The sequence below is a fragment of the Epinephelus fuscoguttatus genome, linkage group LG4, assembly GCF_011397635.1.
Source record: "Epinephelus fuscoguttatus linkage group LG4, E.fuscoguttatus.final_Chr_v1".
NCBI lineage: Eukaryota > Metazoa > Chordata > Actinopteri > Perciformes > Serranidae > Epinephelus > Epinephelus fuscoguttatus.
This window is the reverse complement of record NC_064755.1, coordinates 16,176,847-16,198,180: the sequence shown is the minus strand read 5'-3', so window position 1 is coordinate 16,198,180 and position 21,334 is coordinate 16,176,847. Positions and strand designations below refer to the sequence as shown.

Here is a 21,334-nt window from a genome sequence, read left to right as displayed (position 1 = left end):
GTGGAGCGTATCAGGTGGCATCCACGTGAATGTCAGAACCCAAGGTTTCCCAACAGAACATAGCATCGTAACAAGATGATCAGTGTTGTTCACTTCACCTGTCAGTGGTTTTAATGTTTTGGCCAATCGGTGTATGTTGGATAACTATTTCTTAATGTTTGGGCTATTTGGGATTTTTGGGATAATAGTATAGAAATAAGGCATTCATACATAACGATTGGGACATTGATTAATTACATGGCAAAGATTGAAGCTTCGAAGTTTCCCGAGAAACTACTGATAAAAAAACATCTCCTTTTTAATAATAGTACTTTCTGAAATGTGAGTGTAGTTGCTAGATTTTTATGATTGTAAGTGTGCTTATTTTGTTTACAGGGATACATAAGCACAATATTATTCCAGTTCGTCCTCTAAACACATTAGTGTCTTTGCCACAGTCAGAAGCTGCTGCTGTTTGTTCTGCTGCAGGTTTACTTTACATGTTGAAAATCATAGTCTCCACCTGTTTGCAAAAACCCATTTAAACAGCTGCTCCTGACTTTCTTGACAAAAACGCTTCTTCTTTTTAAATCACATGTATTAGGCTATATTTTCAATGGTGTGACTGTGATATAACACTACATTAACTACAATTACATCAGACTTTGTTCTCTGGCTTCAGAATGACATATGAAGAAGAGACCTTTGTGTGTTTCTGCCATAAGGTTTGTTTTTCCTCTTCATTACCAGCAGTGGTAAATGCAGTGCGCAGTAATGGAAAAAACTGCAAAGAGTCCCAGTTAAACTTGATAATTAGGTGTTAGAAAGTTGAGTCAGAAACACACGCTGTTCAACATGGTGTATTATGTTGGTCAGAAGAGGAACACGTCTGTATGAACTGTTGATAATGGCTTTTTGAAAACAGTTGGTGCCTATAGCATACAGGGAGTCAGGGAATGCCGCAGCAGAAAAGACCGTGACTGCCAGTGATTGTAGTGGGGACATTAAATGCTCATAATGTCCTTTAATGACAGCGAGGAAAAAGTTCAATCCCACTAGTGTCTTCTTTTTTCTTTCCTGTGAGAAAACAAAACAGACCAATATCATGGTGTCCAGCCCGCGGCGGCAGTCTGTGGGAGAACCATTCAGTCCTGTCTGCCTGGTCCATTTGTGTTTCAGTCGTTGTTTGCAGAACACACACACAAATGAACAAATATAGGCAAACATTCTTCCCTGTCTCTGTGGCTCTTTCTTTGACGCACACACATGCACACAACCAGATACTGTATTATGCAAAGTTTGTTCAGGGAGGGACATGGAGACGGTGAGCAGTGGAATCATTGAATTATTTATATTGCCAAAGCCACAGCTGGGATCATCTTAAATAGGCGGCTTTTATCCAGAATTAAGTGTCTGGTTAAGGGACTTCCTCTCTTTGTCTGTGAGGATAAAAAGAAGGTGTAGAACATGCTGCGGCTGCATATATTGCCAGATATTACAGTCAGCAATGCATTCAGCTTTAGTGGCAAGGAATGAAGCTGAAGTTTAACACCATTTGTTATTCACAGAACTACTTGACTGGAATTATTAATAAGGTTTTGGCACCCTGTCTCATGCTGTTAATTTCAACCTAGAACTTTCCTTTTCGTGATAGGCTTAGTCCAAATTAGACCTGCAGTGATCACTTTGCTCGTAGCAGCTGTATGCCTATGTCGCAGGTGACTGTGCTGCAGCTCTAAAGGCCACCACCACAGTTCATTAATGAAAGATGTTATCAGTTGGGCACTGGAGGACTTTGTCATTTGCCGCTGATAAGGGCTCCTGTTTCAATGCCCTGCAAACTGAAGTGGAAATTATCCTTCATTGTCAGCATCCTGTATGAGAGTGTAAGTATGTTAATGTTGACTCAGTGACTTCTGGACTCCTGGCTGTATGAATGGGCAGAACACACACTTAAACACACATTGACAGGAGCCAGTAAGTTACTATTGAGCTCTTTTTTTATACTAGCCCCCTTCCCTTTTGTGGACATTCCCCTTTCATACCTGTGTTTTAGCCCCTCGAGGGTCCGCCTATCTGTCTGTGGGTCTGTCTGACCCAGTTCCTGCCCTGGCTGAGGGGGAAACGATGACATTGAGAGATTTTCCTGCCATTATGTGAAGTAAGCAACTCCCAGAGGTTGTTCTGTCGTCACGGCCTGTGTCAATCCCCTCCCCTCGATTTCTGGTTCTGTCCTCTTTTCACTGCAGGCCCCCAGTTTGATTTAGTAGGTCAGGCCAATAACAAACATACAAGGTACTTTCAGAAGTGTTGATGTGTTTGTGGGAACTTTTGGGGACATCAGTAACTTCCCCCCGAGTTCTCTATTTTCGCTAACTCCACCGTGTACCACAAGTTTGCTTTATTTTATTCTCTGGCAGTTTTATAATGAATTCTGGGTCATTCCTTTGTTTGATGTAGCCTTTCCGTTAAAAACTGAATTTCATTTTAAAACTTTATGTGAAGCAATGGTGCTGCTTTTGTTGACTGTCTATTGTGTGACATATTGAATTTTTATAAGACCTGTGCATGTTCTGATGCTGAATTAGGTCAGACTTTTCACAGTGAGGAGTCCTGCTGTGCTCTGAGCAGAAAGGTGGGTTGAAGCAAAGAGGTGAAGGCACTTCAAGCCCTGACTGAAAATTCCCTGGCTAATCCTGCCAGTAGGCTGCTTGTAATAGAGCTGTTTTGAATCCTCAATCAAATTATCCTCATCTTTTTTCTCAAGTGGGGGACAAATGGTCACAGAGGGACATCAAGCCAAAACACAAGAGTGCTTTGGAACTGTAGGAGGTTGTTTAGACACTTTTTCAGAGGCTAATGATGTGCTGTGTCCAGCTTCATGTCAGTGGCCACCTGGAGATTATGCATCTGCACATGCAAAAATGAGCATGAATTAATAAACACATGCACACACACGTGCTGCCTTCACATATCTAGATCCAGTGACATAGAATGGAAGTATTGCACTCTGCTTATATATAATGCAGAAAGGATTTATGGTAATTGCTCTTTGACTGTGTGTGTGTGTGTGTGTGTGTGTGTATGAGAGAGGGAGAGAGAGGGAGATGCTGTCCAGCAGTCCTGCTGCTGCAGCTCTGGGACCACTTCACTTATCTTCTCTTTTTCTAGCTTTCTCTTCCTTTGCACGTGTCCTCTAGCCCAGCATGTGGCATCACTACACCACTCAGCTTTTAGCTAAATCAGTTTTTTCATTCGCCGTCTTCCTGGTGTCTTTGAAAGACGACCATGCTCTCGAAATGCTCTCGGATGTTTTTCATGTCAGCGTGTTTGGCTCTGCCTTTATCAAATGTAGTTTGCTTCCTGTTTTTGCAAAGTCTCTGGGAACATTTCTGCCACTTTGGAATGTTAATATCAGTTATTCATTCGGAGAAATGTTTTGGGTTTTTTTTTGCTCTTGCAGCAGATGTGCCAAGGCTGAAGGCTAGTTCAGTGTTGGGTCACTTGCCATTGAGTGCAAAGTTTCACCTGTTGTGTTGACAAGTGCTGCCTGTCTATGCAAACTAACATTGCGAGGGGAGAGCAGAGGCGAGTCTACATATGGTTCCTGTAAGACTTGACCCCAGACCCAGACTTAAAACCTACCCACACAGACACACATGCACAAACGCACACACACAGTCATATTCTGTGCTGCTCCTAGCAGGCAGGAGGAATGTTATAGGTTAACTCAGAGGAAGTCAGCCTGCAGGCCAGTGCTTATGCAGGGCCCCAGCTCGCTCTGGCCTGGACAATGTCCTACAGTGAGCTTGGAAGCAGCCAGCGCACAGCACAGGAAACAGCTCTCATGCTCCACTATTTCACTCAAGCTTTTTTTTTTTTTTTTTTTTTGCATTCAGATCTCTATCTTTCCCCATTTGCTACTTCTCTGTGCTTCCTTGTCTGTCTTCTGCTGTCACAGTTCATACGTAATTCTACTTTTCAACTTCACTTTAAAATGCATCCGTGTCTTCTCCAACTTCATTCCACTAAGTGTATTTAAAGCCTGTGGCACACTCTTCCCTTGGTTATAGGAAGCCAGCTTGGCTCAGTGCATTGGAAGAGCTCTGCCCCAGAAATGTCACTGATACAAAGTATTTCCAACTGAACTGCGTAGTCCATGTAATATATGGAGAGCTTTTTAGGCCCAGAACCAGCAGTATATGGGACATTTAACACCAAGGGAGGCCTGTGACGCATTTCGCTTCTGCTTTTGTAACAGGCCCTAGTGCACTTGAGGTGTTTGTAGACATCCCACTAGTCGAGGAACTGCCACAATCTCCTTGCGAAAATGACAACTTTTGTCTAAAGATATTAGGGCTGCGACACTGACATGGATACAGACGCACAGGAACGTATTAAGATGCACTGACACAAACCATAAACACATACTGGTACACGTATGTGCCTGCTTGCTCGTCTCAGCTATAGTGCCCAACTATGGAGTGAGTTTATTGGTCATCAAAACATCCGACTTGACCGGTTCTTTCCTACACACTGATCTGACTCTTCATCTTTCTAATTCTTCTGTGTAACATGTCGTAAAGGATACCAAGATATTTATTTCCCACAGCTGATCTTACATCTATCTGTTTCCCTGGTTTATTTAGGAAAGACCAGAACCTGCTGTCTCCAGTCAACTGTTGGTACCTGCTGCTGAACCAGGTGAGGAGGGAGAGTAAGGACCACGCCACACTGAGCGACATCTACCTCAACAATGTCATCATGAGGTTCATGCAGATCAGTGAGGACTCCACACGGCTACTCAAGAAGGTGAGGGTGGACAACACACTTATTCACATTTCAGTCATAAAATACAACTCTCTCTTCTACAACTCTACGGCCACCAGAACCACAATGAACCACTTGTAATGTCGCAGTAGGTATGATGTAATCTTCCAGTTCTTCAAGTTTATTTCAAATATGGTCAAAAATAGAGGTGCTTTGTGGTTGGAGAAGTTAAAAAAAAACATAGGTTTTAGGTGTTAGGGCTGAAAGGGAATCCAAAAAAAGTGTGCAGACTGAAAAGAAATCAGACAGTGTTTAAAAAGAAAGCTGATGACAGCAAAATTGCACAGACAGTTGTGAGAAATGTGGGACATAGCATACAGGGTGCAAGAAGGGAAACACTTTCTGTGTGCTTACTTTAACATTGCTGCGTTTACAGGCCTTGTTCACCCACTGGGACACACTGCTCATTTCATTCTATTCTAATATGTAGTATAAACAAACACAACACAAATTCACTTTTATTGGTGAAAACAACCTTGAGTTCCAAACAGACTGTGGATGCTGCCTGCTTTCTTTAACCCTTTGAAATCTGAGAAAATTGTCTTGGAAATGGGTAAAAAGTGCAAGAAAATTACCTGAAAATTGGCCAAAAAAAAAAAAAAAAAAGTAGTTAAAAGTACAAGAAAAATACCTTAAAAACAACAAAAATAAAGTAAAAAGTGAACTGAAAATTAGCAAAAAAAAAAAAAGTTAAAAAGTACAAGAAAACGGCCTCAAAAATTACAGTTTCCTGGACATTTTTCCCTAGCTTATGTTTTAAGTATTATTGTATGATGTATATGATTATTATTTTCTAAATCTTCTATTTTCTTGCAGTGTGTGGGACATGCCAAGTTGCTTATTACCTTTTTTACTTGTTGGAAGAAAATTAAACCCATTTGCTCAGGGTTCAAAGGTTTAAATACTTGTGAAAGATGTCTGAAAGCAGCACAAAAGTGATGTCGATCCAGGTTTCGGAGGGTTAGGTACCGCTGTCTAACTATTTCATCTCCTTACGATTTTTTTAAATGCCACAACCTCCCTCACTCTTTCCTTTTTTAACTTTCTACTGTACTGGTGTTTGACCTCTGCTGGAAGAGGTCAGATGTGACTTTTCTTTGATCAACAAAACAGAAGTTTGAACTCACCACTAACGTAATCCAGATTTTTCACGGCGGTCAGATCGGGCAGCGGTGTCTCCAGTCACTCATGCGACATAAACAGTCTTTCACTTTCAATTAACCCATTCATTTGACAACAAAGTATATTTAGTCGCATGATGTGCAGGATACGGTCAGCATATATTCAGCTTTGCGTTTGATGGGACGAAACTCTGTTTGGCTCCTGTGGTTTAGTTTTGTGAATTAGAGTAATGCAGAGGAACTTCGGTCACCGCAGTTTCAGATCAGTATGCCTTCACTCTCTCGTCTGAGGACTGTGGCTTCATGGCTGAAACCGGGCCTCTGCTGCATTTCCACCACAAAGACGACAACTCCCTAAAAGATTATGAGCTCCTATGCTGCAGGAGTCACATGAACTCACCACAGGCCTAAATTACAAAGTGGCTTTTCTTCAGAGGAGCGCCTTTGTGTCAGTTAAGCTTGTGCGACTCTGTTTCTCCTCTCTTTCTTTCTGTCGCTCGTTGTTCCTGACCATCCTACCCCTACATTCAAAAAGTAAAAGTAAGACTCATTTATTCGTTCTCTCGTCTCTTGATAGTTGTGGTTTCTTCTGATTGTGCAGGGGGCGTGGTCTTTTAGTACTGACCCGAGCCCCCAACACACAAACAGGAAGCTGCAGCAGTCATTTCCTTTTGATAGTGTTAAAAGGTTTATGGTTCTACTAATGAGGCCAGATGTGAAACAGACAGTCATTTTTCAGATGTGACACTCGTTGCCTCCCCTGACTCAACACACTTTGATGATTATAATGATAGACTGCCTCCAATGCTGATTTACATTTTTAGTATAACTCTAAAGACGCTTCTCCAAATCCCCGCAATTTGCAGGGTAGTGTGCCTGCCCCCCTTCCACACACACACACACACACACACACACACTAGTCCTATCACTGCTCCACCTGCATCATTATGGCTGTGGAATCTGCTGTGCCTAACCACATTGTGTGATAGTCATCCCTTTAAAGTTTGCAGTGCAGTTTTTTCAGCGCATCCAGGTGACATTGTGCAGACAAACAGCAGACTGGTGGGAGGTCCAGGTTCATAGGAGACCCGAGACACCGCTCGCCCTCTAATTAAAGCTTCCCTGAGCCTTTGATCTTAGGAGAGCTTCAGTAACGAGGCACAAACAACAGAGAAGTCCCCCATGTTACGTGGGCTCCCTCACAGCTTCGAGAAGACAGCTGTACCGTTGTCATTCTTCCAGCACATCAAAGAACCTGTGTTTTTATTTCCTTGTAGTATGTTCAAGTTTCATGCTGTGAGGTGGAACAGAGGAGGAGGACTCCAGAGTAGCCCTCGTGTCTCCGTCAGTCAACATCCTCCGGTTGACCCATTTGCCATGTGCATTTATTTCTACAGTGCTGAGTTGTGGTTACTTTCTAAAACAACTACAGCCACGATTTCTTTTAGAAACAGCCCATTTTGGCTTTTTTTGTTTGAAAACAGGAGTCAAATAGTGGACCTCTCTTTCCTTCTTCATGCTTGGACAGATCTTATCACATGTATTCAGTTTTCATTATTCATACAACTGGCTCTTTGTTTTACTCGCGCTGTTTTATTTATGGAAGTCACGTTCTGTGGCTGCAGCTACAAGGTGGAGATCCCAAAGCTTGAGGCAGTTTTGAACTCTTTCTCAGGCAAAGCGTGTGCTGGGTAGTGTTTATTTTACAATAAGCTTTTATCACTTAAAGCATCTTTAAGCCTTGATAAAATGTAAAGAGTTAAGTTGTACAAATTTTTACCCCAATATACTTGTCATGAATGTTGACATTAGCTACAAAGCCCCAAACCTTTTTTATACCAGGCTGTAATAATTTTTATTTCTGCTGTCAAGTTGGGCATTTTTAACATGGGGGTCTATGGGAGTTGACTCAGTCAGCCTCAAGTGGCCATTAGAGGAACTGCAGTTTTTGGCACTTCCACGCTGGCTTCATTTTTCAGTGCTGGAGGTTGCCACTTGGAAGAAGCCTGCACCAGGTGTTCGTACAGTATGATGATACATATGTCTCTGATACAATCAATAAACATTGTGAAACATTATTCATCTAATTTTGGAGAGTGACATGCAGTAATCAATACAAGTCTAATGGCTGCGCTTTAAGTACAGAGCTTAAGTGTAGACTGTATAAATAATGGATGTAGCTACCGTGATGTCACCCATTGGTTTGTGGACTGCCATTCTGAAGCCTTGAGTCTGGCAGTTTTGACGTCACCATCTTGGTTTTTTGGAGCCAGAAATGACCATAATAGACTGCAGCGAGGCCTCGCAGAGAGCCTAAGACTCAAGCGGCCCCGCCCTAAAATACACATAAATGTGGGCCTTGAAAAAAATTGTAAACAGGTGAGTTCTGATAAAATTTACCCCCATACAGTTGTCTTAAAGATGGATATATGGAGACCAAAACTGTTTTTTGTACCAGGCTGTAAACATGTTTACATCTGCTGCAAAGTTGGGCATTTTAACATTGGAGTCTACAGGGATTTGCTTTGTTTTGGAGCCAGCCTCAAGTGGACATTCCATGAACTGCAGTTTTTGGCACTTCCTCTTGGCTTCATTTTTCAGCCTGGGATGTTGCTTGAGCTGAAGTCAGGATGTGTTAAGCTTAGCTTTGAATAAAGACTGGAAGTTGGGGAAACGGCTATTTAAGTCTTGTCAAGAGTGAAATAATGCCTGTAAGCACCTCCAACACTCACTCATTTACTTGTTTGTTTAAAAATGAAATGCCAGTCTGTGGTTTTGCAGGGAGTTTTGTGATGGAGTTATTTCTTGCTAATCAGCAGCTGGGTGCAGTGATGTGCAGAGCCACTGAAAGTCTACCTCTCACAGTGAGGTTGCCAGGTTTGGTGCCAGTGTGCCTTTTTGTTGAAGCCCAAACCTGGGCTTAATGACCATATCAGGCAACCTACGCCATAGCCAGAGACACTGCATAGAACTGCTGACAGATGGATGAACTGTAAACACAAAACCCTAAAACCACAAATTGGCATTTTTTGTCATGTGTGGGTTAAACAAACAACATACATTGTGTAAATAAGACAGCTTCAGAGTTGTTCATAACCAAAGTTAGGCTAGCTGTTTCCTCTTTTTTCCAGTCTACTTGCTAATCTAAGGACTCCAGCTCTGTACTCACTGACTCAACATGATACTGTGTAAATAATTGTACTTCCCAAAAAGTGAAACTGTTATTTTGACGTTAATGAAAGAGTTTATGTCATTTGGTCAAAGCTTCCTTTTTTTAAATACATCAGCGAAGACCTTGTCAAAGTTTGTGCTGTGAATATTAGCTGTGTTATTGTGACAAGACACTCAGATCTGTGCGGAGCACCACACACACACACACACACACACACACACACACACACACACACAGGCCCTGCAGGGTGTACAACTGCCATCTCTGTACCATGATTAATGTCAGTGGCAATATGAAACCCACCACTCCCCAGAGGCTGACTTGGTTTCTCCTCTCTGGGGTTGTTTCATCTTTCTAATGTGGTTGGAATACAGATGGTATGATCCTAAAAGGGGAAACCCATTTTAGGATCTTTTTAATGAATTAGACCGAACTTGAACCTCCTCAACTGAGATTCCTTTAAAATGAAAGAGGGTAGATTGTGCAAATTAAATCAAAGACTGCAGTTACACAACACAGTATTTAGTGAACATCCCTTATTGCTTCTAATTTGAGGTATGCAGCGTGTGTGTGTCTGTGTGTGTTAGATTTAGTGACACTTTGAAAGGAGATATTATTTCACAGACTTCTTAAAAGCATTAGATGTAGCTTTTCTGGAGAACGCACTCTAAACATGTCTTGAATGTAATGCTGCTTTACTTTCATCTCTTGTCTTTACTTCTCTCTCACACACACACACTCTCACAGCTCATGTGATCCCTGAGAAGGCTTTTCATTGAGCCCTGGATCACTTCCCAGCTTTCTCAATGGAGAGGAGCTGACAAGTGTTAGATCTGACAGATAGTCAAAGGTTCTGTCCTCTGAACTGACGGTTGCTAATGGGTTTTCCCACAGGAGAAGGCCTGTGTTTTGTGAGCTTTATGATATGCAAGGATCCACGATTTATAGGCAGTTCACTGAAAATGTGGTACTGTCATGTTTTGCAATATACAATTTCAGATCTACTCCAGGACAAGATCATCCTTTAATTGACTAAAAAACTCAGGAGCGTTCCGTAGCTTTCTCATCTACACTCATTCTCAAACATCCACGAGTTTGACTCTTGCCAAGTTTGGTGCTTTAAAAGCCCAGGTTATCCAGGCTTACAGGCTGTTTGCACTCTGATTAGGTAAGAGCTACAAATCAGGGAACTGACAGACCAGGTGGCGGTTAGGAAGATGTTGCCAATCGGTCAGGTCACCCAGCACGACACTCTCTAATTTCAGACACCAGCCTGGCAGCCGTTAACTGAGAGTGTAATCCTCTTTGCTGTCTATTCACATGCTTGGACATTGTGCAGCTTTACCTGTGAGCGACTAGTGAAAACATCGGTGACAGTTTACGTGTTTGTGCGCACAACTTTTCACAAGATTGATTCTATCTTGGTCTGTTGCATGTTGACAGTTCAGCAGAGTCATTTTACAGCTGAGAGTTGGCCTAACTGTGCATCAATTTGTGCATCATCACTTGGATTATTGAGGTGTGTGCCCTTAATAAAGCCTCTTACCTGTTGCCAACACCCACATGAGGCCACACGTGTGCAAGGCAACAGAGTGTGACTCATCTAATCTCAAGACAGGAAATCCCAAACATTGTTCAGTGTTTAAAATATTATTGCCATGTACATCCGCTGGGTGTAAAAGGGTTCCATGGGTGGCAACTTCATCCTGGTGATGTACTTGGCAGTTCTCAACACCCTCTGTCAAGCCTCACAGTTGAGGGTGGTGCAACTACCACGTGAGGCGGTGATGCAGCCAGTCAAGATACTGTCGATGGTGTACCTGCAGAAATTGCAGAGTATCCTGCAGTCAAGTTAAACCCTCTCGGCCTGTGAAGGAAGCCCTACAATGTACTTTAAAAAGTTTTCCTCCACATTTTCCCAAACCATCAACCATAGTGTACTCTCTGTGTACATTACACCAGTTTTAAAATTGCTGCATTGGCTCCCCATGCGCTTCAGGATCGATTTTAAGGTTCTTTTATTAGTTTTTAAATGTCTTAACGGTCTTGGGCCTTCTTATTTATCTGACCTGCTTTTACCATATCAACCCTTGCGGACCCTTAGGTCCTCCGGCACCGGCCTTTTAACCATACCACAAGTTAGGACTAAAACACATGGGGAGGCAGCATTTAGTTATTATGGCCCCCGATTGTGGAACAGCCTGCCGGAGAACCTCAGAGCTGCAGAGACTGTTGATGTTTTTAAAAAGAGGCTCAAGACTCATCTCTTTAATCAGGCATTTAACTGATCTCTTTATTTATCTTTTTTATATTCCTCTTATAATCGATTTATTTATCTATTTTTTATTTATTTTTTATGTTCTTACCCTTCCTCTTTTTACATTCTTATCTCATTTAACCTTTATCTTTTGTTATTTTAGTTAGCCTATAGGTTTTAGTTTTGATGCATTTTATGTCTCTGTTTTAGATCATTCTTACCTAGCTATTAACTCAGTTTTAAGAGCTAAATAGCTTTTTGTTTATTTGGTTATTTTTTATACCTTTTATCCTATCTTACTGTTTTAGTCCTTCAGTTTTTAGCTCCAGTGTTTCCTCATGGGGGCCTACCACACTGAGAGTTGTTCCTGGTCTCCCGATGGGGTTGCCGTGTGTGTGTGTGTGTGTGTGTGTGTGTGTGTGTGTGTGTGCATATATGTATATTTACATATCTCTATATGGGGTGGAAGGGTTGGGTTTTCTCTTTTCTTTTTGTTTTCTGTTTTGGATCTTTGTTGTTTTTAACCTCTGTGAGGCACTTTGTGTTACTGTTGTATGAAAAGTGCCATATAAATAAAGTTGATTTGATTTGATTTGATTTACAACAGCATCTCTTAAAGGTACCTGGTGGGATTTTCTTGTGAACAAACAAAAGTTATCGTTCAGTATTTCTTACCGTTGTGTGTTTCCCTGAGATCTAGCAAGTGCACTGAGATCATTTCCCTCCTCATTAAACTTTTGCGAAATCTAAATTTTCACACTTGCGTTGTTTACGTCCAAGTAGCTTGTTGTCTTCTTCTTTCTTGCCTTTGTTGGCACATTGCTAGGTCTCTTGTGTTTTGTGTTGCCCATCTATTTGCATACACGCACAGCAACAAAAAACTGGACCTCCTTATAAAAACATCACTCCATAGCACTGCTCTTGGTCAGAAACTCCATAGGGTGACATTAATAATGACTGATTGCAGTTGTAGATGTAGCATTAGTTTATTTTGACCATCCTTGCCCTTTAAATGAGTGTGGTGCTCCATTCGTAATCAGAGGTACATCACCACTCTATCCCCCTGCACTAGGTGGTTCAGTACCCTCACAGAACTCTCTTACAGCCTTTTGCCGGGAGCGGCTCCCAGAATGAGATTTGTCTGAGGATAATTGGGTTAGAGAAAGACCTGAAGTGCGGGACGAGGCTGTAACATCATCCAGGTAGCAGAGCATGGTATCAACTGTAGAGAGATCAAAAATTCATTGTCATGACTCATAATCTCATGAACATATGATACAGTATGTGAGTCAGTGTGAGGGAAATATGGGAGCTGCACAGTTAAATTAATAGCGAAAGCCCCTCTGAATCCATCACGGCATCACTGTTAAACTGTATCCGACAACCTCGAGGTGCATTAATGTGGGCGTGTATGTGTGATAGTATTACTGAGTCAGCCTTGTGGCATGGCTGATTGAGTTAACATATTTGGGAAAAATCTTTCACGTTGAGACGTAGGAGCCAGATAATGTGTTGAGCATGTGGACGGTGAAACTCGAGCTGTGTTCGAAGATTTGAGTGGAAAAGTCGTAGTGACACTGATACCACTTTCGCACAGAAGCCCTGTATTAAACACATGATGATGAATCCACTGTTCTGTTTTGTATCTGTACTGTTCAAACCATGGGTCAATGTCTGGTCATTTTCCACTATTTCTATAAAACCTAATATCTTGTGGCCAGATTTGTCAAGTTTAGGTTCAGTAGAAGTGGTTGCTGTTGTGTTTATAATGGAATTGGACTACTGACAACATGGTGCCGCTGTGTTGGTTTTAATGGGGTATTAACTGTACTTTTTGTTTGGGAAGACTACTTTTGTGGATTTAATTGTTTTAAATCACTGATTTGTTGTCGTGGTCTAATTGTTTGTACGTCTGTGCTTCTTTTTCAGAGCAAGGAAATAGCCTTTCAGCTTCAGGAAGATTTAATGAAGGTCCTAAATGAGCTATACACGGTAAGTACTAATGACCCAAGTACATTGTCTTTGCTCTGGTTGAGTTTATAGGTTTATAGGTTTATAGCAGTGAGCTAACTAACTTCTAAATATCTTTAACCATTAAAAACTTTAACCTCTTGTAGCTTTATGATGCCTGGTTGAAGTCTGTTTGCTTGAATGTTTAATATTTCATCCCTCAAAGTGACTGCTCAAACTGAAGGGAAAGTCTGATTTCTTTTACAGCACAAAATTGTGAAACACAATCTCTCTTACCCTGATGAACTTGCTATTCAAACTGTGAAGTATCAACATTATGTTTGCTCGGCTCATTAGAGTTCATATTCTCTGTTTTTAATGGATCTTCTCGGCTTAGTTTTCTTGCTCTTCAAAACAAATTCATGCAAAGCCACACCAGGGGGTTGGCGCCAAATAGCAACTCGTGGATACATTTTCTGTCTTTAAAAAAAGAAAGATTATTTATTTTTGGCATTGTTGCCTTCGTTCAAAAGTTGATAGACAGATAGGAAGTCTTGGGAGAGAGTGAGAGAGATTACATGCAGCAAAGGTCCCCAGTACGAACTGTTTTCTCACACGAATTCCAGACACCGGCTTGAGTTTCTCTTTCACCCATGTAGCACACAACAGGAGACTGTCTGTGTCAGAGGTGTTCTCACCTATGGGAATTGTTTGGTTTGATTTGACGAAGGGTGGCGCCTGGCTAGAGCGTGCAGGAGGCAGGTTGTGACGCATATTACAATGTGTTCACATAGCCAGTTTGTAATTTGGTCTTAATCAACAGTCTCTTGCCATTCATTGAATGTGCCTGAAGATTTCAGCTTCAGCCCTTACCAGCAGAAGCTCCTTAATCTAGTCATCTCTCTAGTTAGACAGTTTCATTGCTGTCTTTGCATAAATGACCTTTCTTTTTCACATCTGATGTTTGTTCTCTTCCAGTTTTGTTAAAGCCACATAATAGAGGAGATGTATTACAGTTACAGACATGCCCACTCCCTCGCTGTAAACTCTCCGAACAGTTACCCCCTCTATTCACACATGGGCTCTTTGGACATTACAAGGACATTGCAGCAGAGTGCTGGCAGGATAAAGCCTGTAATGTCCGATCCAACTGAAGTGGACAATTAAATTCTGACATACAGCTCCTCTGGATGGCTCGAGGTTTGCAATGCATGTGTGGAAGGGACTAGGGATGTTGCTATTACATGGTATGCGCCTGGTTAACATAGCAGTGTCTGCAGACCTTTGAACCCAGAGGGTGAATTTTCGCAGGTGTCTCTCAGTAACGTTTCACCAGACCATCAAATGTCTGCATCAAACAAGCTTCAAGTTTCTTAAAGGCCATTTCATTGCCTTTGTTCAATGACTTGTAAGTAGTTGTGTGATTCTCTGACCTTGATGGACAAACGTACCTAAATCATGAATCAATAGCTAATTCCTTTGCCTTAATTGTCCCAGTCAGCCCTGCTAGCCTACTGGCTCAGTTTAATGCCTCACACATGTTGGTGACAATCAGATGCTCGTGTATTCTTAGACAGGATGACTGGATGGAATTGAGACCACGTTGTTTATGTGTGATTGCTATGAGTTTATACTGTTTATGAGGTCACTCATAGGCATCAACACTGATGAACACAACATCTATCGATCAATTAATTCCTTCCCAATGATCACTGGGATTGTGTTGAGCTTCATTAATCAGCATGTTAACCTGGGATGTACATAGATGGAGATGAGAGTGGAGGCAGTTGTTGTTGCCTCCCAAGTGATGGAGTGCAAAGCAGCTCAACCTGCTTATACAGTCTCCAGTTTCTCACTATAGAGGATTACAGTGGTTACATTTCCAGTTGATGGCTGTGCTGCTCCAAACACAGCAGACGTGTTACTCCAAACTCAATGTGTGTCACTCTCACCACAATCCACACTCCAGATTTGACCCGGTTTAGCCCCTGTGGGAAGACCCACACACACACACACACACGCGCGCGCGCGCGCACTGTGTAGCTATTGCATCAGACAGCCGCAGTCCTGATGTCGGCCTCCGCCAATGAAATAACAGGTCTGCTCCGTCTCTAAATATGTCCCTCTAAAAGAAACACCAAAGTAAACATAGGCAGTGGCAGACTCCAGACCAGTAAGTGAGGAGTACAGGGCCCAAGGTCAGTCACCCATCTCTAAACTGGTTCCAGTTAGGCCAAACCCCACCAAAGGCGAAGCGCTCCAGACAAGTCAGGCTTTGCTTCGTTGTTCCACTCGTACAGAAATAGCTCAGTTTGGGGGAACGATGTTTAGATTTTGAGATGGGTGAGTCTCTATTTGTTCTGCAGTTGAGGTTTTGTGCAGACAAGTGTATTGCATACACAGGTTGTGGAGCTGTAATTTGCTGGAGTTGGTTCATTCCAGGTTAAACCACCGGTGCTCCATATTGCTGCCTTCTCCTGGGAGTTTGAATGTATTGTCTGCCTTTGTTTTCAGTTCACTACATGTTGGCCAGCTGCCATGAACCCATGTAGCTTTACAGGAAAGTGTTAGAAAAATTTGACTGAATGTAGTGTATGTTGAGAGATTGACACAGCGTGTTTTATTTGCTGTCTTTTAATATATTTTATTCCAAAGCAAAGATTACATAAAAGTATACAAAAAGCTTTAACGGTCTGTCTTGTTTTAATGATTTTTTTAATCATTAAATCATTTAAAGAAGCCTTTCCCGTCCTGTTCTTTTCTTTGCTTTTCTTTTGTTTCCTACTCTTTTACTTTCCTCTCCTCCTACACCCATGGGTGCGTGACTTCTGTAAGGACAAGATTACCTTGTATTTTACAGTTGGCACTTTGCAAGATGGCAGCTTCACATGGTTTAGCATTTGGTGGATTCAGTTTTCTCTTGATAGTGCACCTGCATTTTGCTTTTATACCTGCATACCCAATACCAGAATTAATCCTTCGCTAAGTCCCGCCCCTGGATGCAGACTGGCCAATTATAACATGGTATCGGGCCAGCTCAGACCAGGGTCCAACAACAACTTAGCTGTGCTCCATAGACTCTAATGCTTTCTACTGCAGTCTGTATACTTATTTTATATAACAATCAGTAATGATACTGTACATGCTAATTTCTCATTCTTATGCATGTGTGAGGGTCAGTGAGTTCCTTTGCTGATGACTCCATGTCAGCACCGTGGACTCGATTTTTCTCCCACAGCCAGTGATTCATCCGCACTGTCCTCAGAGCCCCGCACACGTGTGTCAGTTCTCCTGACGACATGTGCCAGTGCTAATGAGACTTTAAAAATCTCTCTTCTGTCTTGAAGAACTCACTGTTTGTGTTTGGTGGTTTACCTTTCTACTTAACTGTTGAGTCACTGCCTAATGGATCCGTGGAGCGTATGAGTAACACTCACACTCCAACTGTCCCTGAAGTGGATGACTCAAACTTCAGGATATAATGCTAATCAGCCGTTCATCAAGATAATGCATTTCCCTTGTGCTTAATAGCTACAGTGTGATGACAATAGGGGTGAAAGGGTTCTGCTTATTTGCCATTATAGCCCACACAAAAAGATATATTTCTTTTTAGCTATCTAAGAAGCATGTGCTACATTAAACAGATATGAACAACAATAGTTAGGGCCAGCAAGGTGCAACACATGAATATCTTTTTGATGTTTTAAAACACAATTTAAAAGAAATCGCATTTACTTGTTTGACAAGAGCTGAATTGTCCCTCAAAAAGAATTCAACCTCCATCTTAATACCCTCATGTGAAAACCAGAGGGCGAACCCAAACCTTTTTCCTGTGTGTATTTTTGAAACACAGATCAATGAAGGCAGCATGTTAGATTTAGCTGCAGTGATTTGTGGCAGTTGTGGTCGTATGAGTCCCTCATATAAAAAGGCTGGAGAGAATCTGTCATTGGTTTGTGGTTTAGGGAGAGAGGAACCGCCTGCTGTGAGTTGAATTGAATCAATTTGTGATGAATGAGCGGGTCAAAGTATGGAAGCCTTAGTTGTGGGTCATAAAAGGTCGGTCTCGACTATATGAAGATGGATTATTCTGACCTTTGACCTGGCAGAAACTGACCTGGAACTCACACCAAAGCAGCACGGTTTCAGGATTTTACCAGTTTTAAAAAGGAAGTAATGACAAACAGTCCTTAAAATTATTTTCTCCGCAGCTTAATGACACTTTTATTTGTTTCCAGGTGATGAAGACCTACCACATGTACCACTCGGAGAGCATCAGTGCCGAGAGCAAGCTGAAGGAGGCTGAGAAGCAAGAGGAGAAGCAGATCGGCAGGGGAGATCCGGTCTTCAGCATCCGAATGGAGGACAAATACCAGAGGCGCAGCTCTGTGAAGAAAATCGAGAAGATGAAAGAGAAGGTAGAACTCCAGGGGGTTCACAAATGCTAACAACTTTATTCCAATTTAAACTTAGTTAGTAGTCACACCATTCACTTTCCCATTAGGTGTTTTCCTTCAGTAGTTTGAGCACAACAAAATGTCTGATTAGAAAACTCATTAGGCCACAGCATGGCTGCTCCTTACAAGTCCCGCTGACCTAAGTAAAGGAAAACACACTGAAAGCATTGTCACAGCCAAAGAGCAGGCTTTGTGTTCTCCGAACAGGCCTGCTTTCTGTTAAATCTCTGTGACAAATGATTCAATGGCTTTTTTAACACGACTCTTCCTGGAATGCATTTGGGAAGTGTTAAAATATGGACGACTTGGAAGCGAGTGAGTCAGAGCCCTATTGGTCAGTGGAGTGGTGACTAACTATCAGCCTTGTGTTTGTCTGGTAGAGAGGAAGTGTAGGGTAAAGACAGATGGCTCAGACTGAGGTATTCCAGTTGAAGTGAAGGACACAGGCTGTTTTTAGTTTAGGCTTTTCTTTTTTTTTGTTCTTGCTCCCCTTTTTTTGGTTGCTATTTTTAACATAATTTAACTTATGTCTCCTCTAATGTTTATTGAAGCTGTTGTTTTGCCAGTAATCCAGTCTCAGCTCTGAGATGCGCCGAGCGTGCCGAGACATAAAAGCACAATCACTTGTCAAAAAGGCAATTCTTGACTCATTAAATTCATCCTCCCTCGTTCGCTCTGTTGCTGTCTGTTTCTCATTCTGTGCCTCTAATTCTCTCATCAGCGTCAAGCCAAGTACTCCGAGAACAAGCTGAAGTCGATCAAAGCGCGGAACGAGTACCTACTGACACTGGAAGCGTCAAACTCCTCCGTTTTCAAATACTACATCCACGACTTGTCAGACTTAATTGATGTAAGTATAAAACCACATGCTTGTGTCAGCCCTGTTTTGAGACAACTTCATCCTCAGCACAAACTTGTTTGTCTCCAGGAGACAGGGGAAAGTTTTTGCTGAAGACATCCTTACATAAACAGAACACACTTTGCATTCATCTTTCTATCGGCTGATTTCCCCCCACCTAACGTTGATTTGTTTCTTTGTGCTCCGCAGGCAGAAAACCCATTGCTATTCAGGTTTTTTTCTTGTCACAGACTTTTAGAAGATATTTAAAATCATGATCAGAGGAATGACTGATGACTTTTGCAGCTGTGCCTGATATAAAAGAGATCTTAGGGCACCAGACTGTGGGATGGAAATTACAGTGCAAGACTGAATTAAAGCAGCTTATTAACTTTTGTGATGAAGACTATTCTTTCCTCTTTTTCTTCTCTTTGTGTCATCATTGAAAAACCACATATTATATTCAGTTCCACTGTGTTTCCTGACATCTTGTCACTGTTTTGAAACGCTTCCACATCTTTCAGACTGTCTGAATGGACCCTGACCCTCAAACCTAGTGTTTGTCGTTGTCATGTTCATTTGTGGGTCATTCAGTACAGCATTCACGTCTTTCTGCTCTGTCTTGCAAGCAGTTTGCTTTGTTTGACCTTTTTGTACCAATAAACATGACTTATTTATAATACTGCTCACCTGGGTTATTATTATTTTGTAAGAGAAATAAACTTACTGCACCATTTTCTGTGGCCTTTCTAAGGAAATGGCAGAGGGCCAGGTTTTAAGCAAGCGTTTTTGGGTTTTATATTCCAGACAGGACTGAAGGAGAAGAGAAATGCAACCTCTATTCAGAGGCATGCTGTGCGTTGAAATTACCCCTCTCCTCACTTTGCTCACAAGCCTTCACATCACACCAGGGTGTGTGTGTGGGTGTGTAGGTGTGTGTGTGTGTGTGGGATGCACTCGATGTGAGTTGTATTTGCAGGCTCACACACATTTGTTTATTGATGAAGGGGACTTTTTATAGTCAAAAACAAAGTGTACATGCTGGCTGGTAGTGGTATTGTGTATGCCTATCACTCAGGCAGTGTTTGTGTTTCGTGTGTGTGTGTGTGTGTGTGTAACTAACTGTGTGTTTGTGGGTGCCTGGGGCGAGTGTGTCTTCCCAGGAGAGACCTTGGCCAAGGTTCTAGTTATTAAAAATCCGCATTAGCTCCTGGAGGTAACATTTGTTAATATTGAGGTAACATCGTGAAACACAGAGGCAACACTGCTGACTCAGAAAGTGCTCGACTAGTTTACGAGGGAAATTTGCCATTTTTAAAAGTCTCAATAGTCAGTTTTGTTTTAATATATACCTTTCAATTACAGGTATATCTGCATATGATATATAAGTAACTGAACTAATACTAAGGGATGTGTTTTGTTTTTGTACATTGAAAATTAATTGACTACTATTTTGATAATCATCATAGTCTTTTTTTTTTTAAGCAAAAATACCAAAAATTCTCTAGTTCCAGCTTCTCACATGTGGCTTTTCAATGATTTTATTGGTCCTTTGTGACAGTATATCAGTCATTTTTGGGTTTTGGACACATCAACTTGGGCTTCAGAGAATTGTACATTTTAACAGGTATTTTTCTTCTACAATGCATAGACTGAGCAATTCACAGAGAAAACAATCTGCAGGTCATCAGTGACAAAAGGGAAAGTCATTGTTGGATTGCAGCTCTAGTCTTGTGTTTGTTTGTGTATTATGAGACCTGTACGATCACGCTGACCCTCCTCTCTCATCTCTTACAGTGCTGTGATTTGGGGTACCATGCCAGTCTAAACCGGGCCCTGCGAACCTACCTGTCAGCCGAATACAACCTTGAGACGTCACGCCACGAAGGTCTTGACATCATTGAGAACGCCGTAGACAGTCTGGACCCACGAAGTGACCGACAGAGGTTCATGGAGATGTACCCTACTGCCTTCTGCCCACCGACAAAATTTGAGTTCCAGCCTCACATGGGAGACGAGGTACATAATTTAATCTGTGATGATGAACTGAGCTGGAGAACTGCAAACTATATTTATATAAAGAGTTTAAAAATGCTGTGTTTCTAAATCATCCACTGTCTGTGCTGCGCTGAAGATAGACTCAACAACACAGAAGTGAATTTGGAGTTGATTAAAAAAGTCTCAGACTTAATGAGGTCTGATTTCAGTGGATTAAGTGCAGCGTTTTACTGCGTCTGGGCTGCCGGTTCAGGTTTTATGGGGCACTGAATTTGACAAATCATGTGTTAATTCTCCCCCTGCAGTCATGTAGCTCAACATGTGTTAAGAGTTTGACTCCTTGGCTGGCAGCACCAGCGCTGATATCATGTCTGTTTACTAGCTCTTGTGCGGCTGTCTGCATTCAGTTGGCAAACCTCGCTGCGGTTTGCTCTGCAATCGAAGAAGAATTTGGATGCATGCATCTTGTAAAGGAGAGGTTACGTTGCCTAACGTAGTTCCTGTAGTGGGTTATAATTTCAGGTTCCTGATCCCCTTTTTTTCCCCCCAGGTGTGTCACATCTCAGTGCAGCCACCGGTGAACGGAGAGCTCATCCTGAGGTTCCAGCAGCTTCAGTCTCGCCTTGCTACTCTGAAGATCGAGAACGAGGAGGTAAAACGCAAATAAATTCAACTCATTACACAGGTATTTGCGGTGTGTGGGTTTTTAGACATGTCAAACATGTCAAAACT

The 21,334-nt window shown here is 41.9% G+C and overlaps 1 protein-coding gene across 5 annotated transcripts in view; it reads left to right on the top strand.

Annotated features, from left to right (window-relative positions):
- srgap1a (SLIT-ROBO Rho GTPase activating protein 1a) overlaps window positions 1-21,334 on the top strand; it is a 96,501-nt gene that overhangs the window by 38,394 nt on the left and 36,773 nt on the right. For all 5 annotated transcript variants that reach the window (XM_049573400.1, XM_049573402.1, XM_049573404.1 and 2 more), the window contains exons 3-8: window positions 4,629-4,791; window positions 13,289-13,351; window positions 17,548-17,727; window positions 18,488-18,616; window positions 20,402-20,623; window positions 21,153-21,254. In XM_049573400.1, coding sequence (XP_049429357.1) covers window positions 4,629-4,791; window positions 13,289-13,351; window positions 17,548-17,727; window positions 18,488-18,616; window positions 20,402-20,623; window positions 21,153-21,254 — 859 coding nt within the window. The remainder of the gene's footprint in view (window positions 1-4,628; window positions 4,792-13,288; window positions 13,352-17,547; window positions 17,728-18,487; window positions 18,617-20,401; window positions 20,624-21,152; window positions 21,255-21,334) is intronic.